The 11,261-nt window shown below is 31.4% G+C and overlaps 1 protein-coding gene across 1 annotated transcript; it reads right to left on the reverse strand.

The window, feature by feature from the left end:
* Positions 1-2,050: 2,050 nt before the first annotated feature.
* Positions 2,051-7,025, reverse strand: LOC115876816 (cuticle protein 19.8-like). Its single transcript, XM_030892788.1, has 4 exons — positions 6,880-7,025; positions 5,462-5,699; positions 2,633-2,804; positions 2,051-2,574 (listed from the first exon to the last, which is right to left on the reverse strand). Exons 1-4 carry the CDS (start codon positions 6,929-6,931, stop codon positions 2,137-2,139), a joined length of 900 nt encoding a protein of 299 aa, XP_030748648.1. The 5' UTR covers positions 6,932-7,025; the 3' UTR covers positions 2,051-2,136.
* Between the last annotated feature and the right edge of the window lie 4,236 nt (positions 7,026-11,261).

Below are 11,261 nucleotides of genomic sequence, written 5' to 3' on the forward strand. Positions count from 1 at the left end.
GAGGTGCGCCACCCTGTATATTAAAGTACAAAAATATACTGCCTTTTTTTTCAGCGATAAAAATAGTTCTATTAGTGAGAGATATTGGTGCAGTTAAGAGGCTGGAAGGTGCAGTAGTCTGGCCAATCTGTGAGAATGGGTAATATGTCTGGCAGGTGAAAAATTGGATAATAATTATTGAAACCATTGCCCTTATTTTCGCAGTCCTAAAAATTTGTGAGATGATAGTTTATATTACAGATGATAAGTTTTATTTGCTAAATATTTGTTGTAGGTTGTAGGAAATTTAATTCTCTAAAAAAACCATCTCTTGATTTTATTTTGTATCTCCCTTAGTTTTTAAGTTATGTTATAGCAATAAAAAATCTGGTCAAAGTTATTTGTCCTAAACTTGGTTTGGATCTAGAGCGATTTTTAAAATTAAGAGTAATGTTTCTCGATTTTGCTATATTGAAAATCACGAAACTGCAGAGTGTGAAAAAAATTTTTGCATCTAAAAATACGAAATATACGACCTGACTTGTGAGTCTGGCCGGGCTTTCGTGATTGTAAATAATGCCAGATGTGTATTTTCAAATCCGGGAAAACAAGAGCAAATATTTTGTAATTTTTGCAATTTTGTCAAGTTGCTGCCAGACTCCAATTCGTAAATCAGCCTGATTTGCTTTTGTTTTTAGTTTATGGTAGTATCAAATAATACGTTAAAACTTCAAGCATGGCGAAATATGGGTTATGGACATGTTATGGATTTAAAAAATCTGTCAAATTTTTGTATCCGCAAATTTTCAGCCAGACTGACTTTTCTCCACTTGGAATGTGCGAGACTGTTATTTCCATTAATAAAATGATTCACTTTAATAAATGTCATATATTTATAACTGCAAAAATAAGCTGATTTTTTTTTTATTTTATTTAGTAAACTCATCCGAAAACTTGAGCCAGATTCACAAATTGTCACTTATATACCTACCTATTCACCCACTGAGAAAATAAGTACAAAATAAGTTCACTGCCTCCTGGACTAAAATACTAATACAATGTGTATAAGTACGAATTTTTTCCGACTACTACATAACATTTTAAAGAAAGAAAAAATGCTGATTTAATATAATATAGATATTGAAAAATATAAATTGTTGTCAGACAAAATAATCTAATAATTTCTTTTTTTCCATAGCAACTGTTAAAATTGCCTTATAGCTATCAAAAATAGTAGATAAAATAGTACTTTAATTGCAAGGGTAGATTAAAAAATGATATTTTAACAGCGAGGATAGGTTAAAAACTTTATTTCTTCTCGCACGTTTTTTAATTGTTTCCATTTTTGAAAATTTTCAGTATTCCTTTTCATAAGTTATTCGGAATTTAAATGGAAGTAGTTTGGATATGGCGTTTGTCGCCTCAGCCTCAATATCTGTTGGTAATTTACTTATTTCGTTTTGAGACATTTCTGGCTCCAATTCAATCAGCAATCGACACAAAAGAGAATTAAAAAATATTGACTCAAAACTGACAACTAAGACGACTGCTAAGAGATAGCTTTATGTAATTGTCAAATTACATAGAAACCAACGCCAACCCAGCATAATATTTTTTTTTCTACTCGTAATAAATTCCTTGAAATAATAATTTCTGTAAAAAATATTGTTTTATACACGACGATAAAAATTGCATTATCGTCTATCGAAATTAATTCACTCGCGATTTCATCGCTCGTGAGTTAATCTTTTCGGTCGACGATAAAATACCATTTTATCGTCTTGTAATGACTACTTTTAAAAGTTTTATTTGCATTAAATTACTTAAAATACTATTTATTTAAAGATTTTCTATTTAGAAAGTACCTACCACTAGTAAAAATCTATAAAGAAAAAGACTCAGGAAGTCTTGGTCTTGTATCTGATCATCGCTATTTTCTATACGCAGAGGTGCTAATAAACCCACCGTTTCCACTGACAAGATTCAGAAACTGGATTGATGGATGATCCATCAAATATCTTCTTTTACTTTCTCATATACAATACAATTGAATATAAAACAAACGATAGAATTAAATTTTGAAGGTTTTATATTCACAAAAATTGTACAGTCGGGAACCTTAACTACTTTACACTAAAAACAATCCTTAACATGAAATTATTCTTTAGCCCCTTCTTGCTGCTGCTGTTGTTCAACTTCAACAACATTTTCCTTCGAACTTTCGGCAGCTTCAACTTTGACAGCTCTTGCGTCGACAATTTCTGCGTTATCTTTTCCTACTTCAGCTACAGTTGCACTGGATACAGCCGGTACAGCTCCATCAATAATAGGAGCGTTTAGAACTGGTGTAGTGTAAGAGGTGATGATGGGTTGAGGACCAATGGAATATGCGTTAACGGCAAATAAACCGTTATCGTTTACACTATAAGAGTAGCTAAAAGCTGGTGAAGCTATGAAAGAGGCTGGTTGGATAAAACTGAACGCTGGTGCGGGTGCACCTTTTACTACAGCTGCGGGTGTGGGTACTGTGATAGATTTAGTAGCTTGTTCTACGGGAATGGCAGATTTTACTTCTAGTGCATTCACTTCGGTCGCCTTAAAGATATATTATTAAGTTTTGACTGTATTTAATATATTTTAGTTAATTTTGTACCTTGGCTGTCTCCTCAGCAACACGGAGAGCTTCCAAATGTCTGGCTCTGGCTTCTACCACTTCAGGAGTGTCATGTACGGGTTCAGGCTGAGCTAGTGGTATGAATTCTGGAGCTGAAGGGGCAATAGGCAGATTTGTAGCTGATACTCGGAATCCATTTGCGGCATCAGCTCTATAAAGATTCGCAATGTGTAATATAAAACATTTGTATTAAACAGGGTGAGTCTTAAATAGGTGCAAATATTTTTAGGGTGGTATATTTCAATCCCAGAAACAGTTATCTTTTCGCAGAAAAATGAAAATTTTGTATTTTTGGAAAAAAATATTAATTTTTTTTTAATTTGCAATTTAACATACAGATAGTAGATTAAATTTAGAAGAACGAAGACCCAGAAAAAATTCTGTGGTCTTTAGAATTGAATCAATTTTTTTTTTAATTTTCAAAGTAAAATAACTCGGTTATTCCCAATGACTATATTTCAGACTTATTTGAAAAACGGAAAGAAAATTAAAACATTTTTAACATGTTTATTTTATCGAGATCTACCAGCCATCAAAATATTTGCACTCATTTAAGACTAACCCTGTATATAAAATCAAAATAGCAGATATAGCTACTACTATTAAATATTACCTATTTAACAGTCTATTATACAGGGTTATACCCATATTTTGAAAAAGCTTCAGAAAAAGAAATTTGGCCATAAATATACCATAATCTATACTGAATATTTTTTGAGATATGAAAATTATTAGACTAAATTACTTTTATTTAATGCTCTTTCGAAGTTATAATCTAGTAACTTTTTTAATATATAAAGATAATCATATACCGGGTGTTGCTCAAAAGTGGCTCACTCTTATAACTATTTTATTTTCTCAGATAAAAAAATGATATTTGGTACGTTAGTATATAACATAAATCAGGATTGATTGACGTACTCAAATGTTTTTGGTCACTTCCTATTTCACCGGAAATGGCTACTTTTTATTTTTAAATGGCACAGTCGATATTTTTTTACTTTATTGGTAGAAAACGATACTCTGAATAGAGTGACATATTATATGTCAACTTCTGAGATTTTCGCATATATATGGTTTATTTCAAATTGTAACATGCGGTTCACAGTAGCGTAGCGTAGGCCCCGCTGCACCCGCAGCGGCGGGGGGGCCTCGTGATTTTGAGGACACCGCATTATTTGTTCCTTTTTTACATTTTATTTGTTCCTAGTTCCTATTAATTTATTTTAATTAATCATATTTTTATTAGAAAATTTCTATTTATGTTTATTTATTTTTATTATTTAGTTTTCTTTTAGTACCTAAGTTTTGTTTTATGTTGATTTATTTTGTAATGTTTTATTTTTTATGTTCCTTTATTATTATTTTTTCTTATGTGGAATAAGTTAAATTTTTGTTTTTATATATTAAATGACTTGATATACCTACATAAAGCTATATTATGTTTTTTAGTGTTTTTTTTATTTTAATATAAGGGCCCCTAAAAATCTTGCGGGGGCTCACATTTGAATTTACGCTACTGGCGGTTCATAACGACAATTTGACTCGAAATACCAAGTGTGTGGTGCCAAATTATTCGTAAAAAATTGCCTTTTCCAAATATGCTAATGAGCCACTCTCGCTCTATTTGAAAAAATTGAGATATGATTAAAAATACGATTTCGGCATCTTTTAACCGTCCAGTACAAGACACTAAAAACATACGATAAAATCTAATTTTCCAATGCTCCTTGATTAAAAATTATGTTTTGAACAAAGCCATGGCACTCTCTAGATTAAAATTTAAAATATGATGTCTTTTTAAGCAAAAAATGTCAAAAGTTGACATGTGATGTTTCATTCTATTCAGAGTGCCATTTTCTATCGAATAAAGTAAAAAAATATCGCGGGTACCGTTTAAAAATAAAAAGTTATCAATACACAAATATCGTTCTTTTATCTGAAAAAATAAAAAAGTTATAGGGGTGAGCCGCTTTTGAAAAACACCCGGTATATTTCAAAAATCACTCGGTATGCATGTTATGATATTGGAATGAAAATTTTACGACAAATCCACTGAGCGAAAATAATTGAAGCTTTCAATTAAATAACATAAACTTTAGTAAAAAGTTTAATTGGAATTACCCTATGAAGTATGTAGGAATTGCCCTATAATTTTTTTTCCAAACGTAACAAAAGTATTCGTTTTTGCGACGTGATTGACAATATAAAAAAGGCATTTTAGCGCCTAGGCATAAAAGTAAAGCACTTTTAGTACGAAGTAGTATAAGTATAAAAGTACGAAAATACCGTATGATTGTCAAAAAGAAACAGCGTCAGCGATGGCTATGAAATGAAGATCACTGTCATTTTATATGTAAAATTATATTGGACAACTGGAAGCTGTTTGGACGCCGTTTTTTTTTCGATCCTACGGTATATTATTAAACTGACACAAAGTGTCAAATTCCACGAGCGTAACCATAGTTTCTCGAATATAATTACTTACAAGGATTTATTTAAAACTTTTTATATTTTTTGGAACGTTTAAAATTGTTTAAAAATTTATTTGTGACTTTTGAAAAAAATAGTATGTTCTATTCCGAGCAAAAATTACTTTTTGTGCCTCACCTGTATTGCCGTTAAACGTACAACCTCGCCACAAGAAGTATAATTTTTACTCCTAATAAAACAATATACTATTTTGCCGGTATGTTACATTCCTTAAGGAAAAAATTTGAATCACATTTGAATAATATAAAATAGTAAACATGAGATATATATTTTTGGAAACACTTGCGGGTCACTCTGTACACTAATTCTAATTACCTGTATTGAACATTTTGTATCTGTCCATTTCCATCGATGTAAGAATAAGATCCTACGGTCTGACCATCGGCAGATTTGATTTCGTTTTTAGCTGAGAGGTCATTAGCATAACCGTACGAATACTGACCAATTGAGTCCTGGGAATGATACTGGCTAGAATGGCGAGCCAATGGAATGGCTGTTAGAAAAGCTGGAGCAGTTATGCGGGTAACTGCGGGTACAGCCACTGATGGAATAACTAAATAAAAAATGTATCTATATGTTACTGTAAATGTCCGAAATACGGTAAAACCTTAGTTAATGCTTTTGGTAAATCCTAGGTTTAGCGCGCTTATCCTAGGTTTTACCGCATTTCGGATATTTACAGTAACAAATATAAGACTGATACGTTACAAAAATCGATATCGTAAAACGATAATCGTTAAAATTTCAATGCCTAAGTAAACAAAAACAGAGATGTCTTTGTATATCGACATCCTTAATTTCTCGATATTGTTGCTATAAGAAAAATAATTCGTACTTTTACCAATGCGGTGTGGTAAATCCTAAGATTTACTGTTTGGGTCCGCCATCCAGTAAAAGTCCGAAATGGAAGCAAAATAAAGAAGTTTTCGAGCTTTTACCACTTGCTTTTGGTAAATCCTAGATTTAGCGCGCTTACCCTAGGTTTTACCGCATTTCGGACATTTTCAGTGACATATACAATCATTATATTATTATAATACATGGTTAGTCTTAAAAAAGTGCAAATATTTTTAGGGGTGGTATATTTCGACCCCAGGAACATTTCTATGAGTTTTTTTTCGCAAAAAAAGATGTTGAAAATCGTGCATTTTCTTTTAAATTGTCCTGTATGTTTTAGAAAACGTTTTAGAACTGTCTGTTGACCGCAAATTTTTCCAGGGTATAGTTTCTTAATATCTGATTAATATCATGGTTACGGCTTTACTATATGGTTACGACACTAAAAGTGATGCAAATACAAAAAAAGATCCGGTGGCTCTCAAAACTGTTTAAAAATAAACTCGGTTAATTTGGACTTATTTGAATAACGGTAAAGAGAAAATATGTTTCTTTTAGCGATATTTACCAGCCCTGAGAATATTTACACTTATTTAGGACTCACCCTGTATATTAAAATATAAAAAAATTAAATGGGAACAATTATATAATAAATTTGTGGTTTAAAATAATTGAATTTTATCGGAATAAATTATTAATGTTTGACAAACTATGGCAGAAATTATCATCGATTTTTTTTTCAAAGGTTCCCGTGACACCCTTTCTTCTCTATAGTATGAGATTCTCTAAAAATCTATAAAATGTAAATATTAAAACATTTTAGATAATTTAATACACTTAGTAAGATTCAGAAAAAAATTAAAAACATGTGAATTTGAAGAATATTAGTAACTCACCACCAGCTTTAGCAATGACGAAAAGTGCGGAAGCCAAAACGAAGAACTTCATGTTGAGTTTTGTTTTTTTTGGTTGCGCTGCTGAATGATAATTCAGTACTCGCCGAACTGCCTCAAGACATCTCGCCGGATGCTTTATATAGAAGACCGCGCCCGAAAAGAATAATTTTAATCCTGATCTGATCGAAAATAAACAATTAAAGAGCATCTAGTTTTTAATTTTGCGTTTGTGTCGTGTGCGGTAGTTGTTGTCTGATTGGTTCGGTTTATAGTATGGTGGCTAATGTCTTGCTGTTTTTATTATAGATTTATTATACATTTTTATATTATGTGTTTCTTTAATACACTCACCGGCACGAAAAATGGACACCTGGAAATTTAGATGTATTTTAAATTTTTATATATTGTGTTCTAGTGGACCGATTTTCATGATTTTTTAATCAATTTGTAGCCAAACACCCACCCTTTCAAAATTAAAAAACAAAGTTGCCACCTGTCAATTATATGATGGGGAAAAACAAAATTTTGATATTTTGATGAAAGTTTGAAACACCCTGTGGAGTATATTAAAAAATCAAGAAATTTAAAAATCACTTTATCATCTCGGTGTATCTTTTCTCGATAGTTTGGTTTTTGGTTCATCTCAATAGCTTCATTTTTTTTGGAGATATTCGCTTTTGGAGAAAGTAGCATTTTTTCGTATTTTTACATTTTAACCGTACCTTTGCTTTTGGTCCTAGCCAACAGACCTGTAAAATCGTGTTTATGATTTATCTAACGTCTGTCTTTAAAAATCATATTATTATTGTCTGTTCGGCAGTTACTTTAGCAGAGATGGTTTCAAGTCCAAAAGTTGATCTCTATCATGATCAATTAAAGCAGCAATAGCCGAAACTTCAGAACTTAAAACCATCTCTAGTAAAGTAAACATCAATAAACAATAATAATATGACTTTTCAGTAACAGTGCAAAAACAATAGACACTATTTTATAAGTGTGTTGATGAGGATTCAAAAGCAACAGCTTGCTTTCAGTGCTAAAATTGCTGTGATTCGTTGCTGTCTTATTTAAAAGCGAATATCTCCAATAAAAATAAAGCAATTGAGATGAATAAAACAACAAACTATCGACAAAAGACGTACCTAGATCATAAAATAATTTTTAAATTCCTTGGTTTGTTAATATATTCTACAGGGAGTTTAAAACTTTCACCAAAATATCAACGTTTTGTTTGCCCTCGTATAATTGACAGATGCGATGTTTCATTTTTAATTTAGAAAGAGATACTAAAAATCCAAATAATTTAGCTATCTATCGCTTAAAAATCATCAAACTCGGTATACTAGTTCAAAAACTATTGAACTTTAAAATACATCAAAAAGAATTTGAATTTTTTACCAAACCACAGCATAAATAATATAAAAAATATAACCTACAAACATCCTTCAAAACACAAAATACACGTTTAACCCACACTTAGTCAATGAACACTAAACAATTTCTAAACATCCTGTAAGAAAATCGATTCTATTGTTTAAAATCTAGTGCTGTAATTTTGGATCTATTTTGAAATATTTTGTTTTTTGAATCGTACAATTATTTCGTCTCTTGTACGAGCTGAAAGTTTTTAAATAAAACGCTGATTTTGAAGCTTACTCTTCAGATGAAAAATAAAATCAAATACTTCTATATTTCCACATCTCGTGGGAAGCACAGCTACAGTCTCGGTAGCATTGAATGAGTGTTATTCTTTTTCAGGAACAACGTACTATAACTCTGCATCTTTTAGTGGCAAAGTGGTACAAGATGGCTTAATAGCAGTAAGCAACTCATCGCAACTTTATTAGAATATTTTGAAGGGGAAAACTGTAGTAATGGCCGTTAAGTGGTGTTAAAAAGGTGAGTTTTGTTGATGTAAATAATAACTTGTTTATATATTTATAATTACTTTATTATTTGGTTTCCTAAAATATTTTGATTAAAAGAAAATATATAAAAGTAGGCAACGCTGTGCGGGTCAAGCCTAGTCACGTGACTAAAAGTGTATTTGGTATGAACTGTATATCCCCAATAAGTCTAATCATTATATTGAACATAACATGCTAATTTAAATTTCTTAGTTCGTAGACTACTTAGGTTTCCACTTACCAACGAAAGATATGAAATAGAAATTACATTAGGAATAATAGCACAGTGTAATGGTTATCATCTTTCATTTGTTGATAAAATAATTAGAAAACGTATGTACAAATTTGCGATTTCTGCAAACTTTTTAGATAAAAATACGCCATAAGTTTTGATTCAATAGATACCATTTGATAGTTAACCCGTGGTACTGCCCGTGGTTTATAAAAAGAATATTTAAGAATGTCAATTATAAACTTGTGTATAGGCTTGGTGCATTTCAATTCATTTTAAAAATACCAACCGCAGCGCCCGATACGGCAGAAATTAGAAATACATGTCGAAAGTATTTCACGCAGACACGTTAGCTTTCATGTCGATCGCATTAAAATAATATTAAAATCGTGACTTTTTCGTGTATCAAGTAGGAGTATTTGCTACAGACTCTGCGATAAAGCAGCGGAGAAGATATAGCCTACTTCGGGTTTTTCTTATTACCGATTCTAAACCTTACTAGACTGTGATATGCATGCGCAGAAGGGAATTTGAAGATTTTATTTCATTTGCGCAGAATTCTAGGACGGTTCAGAATCGGTAATAATAAGAACCCGAACAAAGCTAATATGTAACTGCAAGGCTAGATCGAAGGAACTATGCTCCCAGCCTATCAAGGACCTGCACAAGTTGGTGCAGTATATAGAGGGATAGGAGAATGGGTGCAGACATAGAAAGCAGATAAACATATAAGATAATAATCCTCACAAGTCGCAGTGTTTCCGACAGAGAACGGCCCCTTATTATTGGAAAAATCATAAAAATTTGTAGTATCTTTTGATATTTTTTATTATTTATACTAAAAGCTAAGTTTTATCTAAACATTCTCAAATAATTGCATAGTCCTTTAAAATATTCTAAAACAGAAGCAGATGAATTTCAAGACAATTGATCTAAAGCCGTAATTAAATTTGCCATCCCTAAAAGACTTTAAAGTATAAATAGAAAATTTACGTAAGTAGACAAAATCAATAAGGTAATTTCTTTTTCTGTACACCGAGCAGCAGACTATACCAAATCGATCCTTGCCGGCTTTGAACCAATCTACGTGACTTTTGCGTGTGTATTTTCGTACGGCCCGACGACGACAAGGACATGCATGGAACGAGTACATGTTTTCGGTTTAAGACCTTTTATAAATTTATATACTTTTCGGTCGTTTTAACTTAAATAAGGGCATAAATATTCGACCGGTATATAATTCCAGTATCGGAGAAAAATGCTAAAATAAATGACCTCAACGTCTTCTGTTTTGCTAAGGGAGTATGGAAGGTATTAATTAGCTTGAATTATTGTTTTGTATTTGTGGTCAATTACAAATTTCAAGAAAATAATTAAGTTCATAAAATTGTTATAGAGATATATATATTAGATATTTGAGGTGGCTATCGACCTGTTCCACTGCGACCTTTTCAGATCTACTGTTGTCCACTTCTGACCCCTATGTTACATTCTACAATCCTATCTTTTTCAAAATTCTAACAACTCTTTGTCAATGGTCTATCATTTTTCATTGTCTAATACATTCAGACGCAAAAAAACGCAACGGAGTAATTTTTGGTCAAATTAAAGTGTTATATTTTTGTCAGTTTTAGCCCTATTTTCATGAATCAACTTTAATTCGTAAACTACGTTTTTTATAAATTCTAGTATTTAGCATATTATACAGGATTAATCGTTTTTTTAACTTTTACTTTAAAACACCCTGTGTAATAATTTCGTGTGTAAATTTTCCTACTTTATAATTTTGCAGTCAGAACTATCACTCCTGAGCATTTTGTTTTTTGATTCATGTCAATACATGCCTTGGTTAATTTTTAACAACGAAATGATCACAATCAATTTGCCATTTTCCAATTATCAACTCTTTGATGTAATTTTTTAATATGACGAGATTGCTTTGGTGAATACAAGTCGTAACGTCATATTACGCTGCATTGGATACTCTATACTAAATTAAAAAAAACGTTAAAGGCTAACGATAACGATACATTCCTGGTTTTTATAAACATTTTTAACGATAACAGAACTAACGATATTAAAGAAAGCATCTGTAATATTCAAGTATACAAACAGAAAAAAAAAATGTAAAAAATACCCTAATACTTTGTATTGCCTCCCTTGGCTGCTATAAGTATGTTGGCTGCTATAAGCTGTATACGTCCGTTCATACTGTCATTGAGGTTACATATACCATATTGCGT

The sequence above is a fragment of the Sitophilus oryzae genome, unplaced genomic scaffold (assembly GCF_002938485.1).
Source record: "Sitophilus oryzae breed Bouriz unplaced genomic scaffold, Soryzae_2.0 scaffold_1059_pilon_pilon, whole genome shotgun sequence".
NCBI lineage: Eukaryota > Metazoa > Arthropoda > Insecta > Coleoptera > Curculionidae > Sitophilus > Sitophilus oryzae.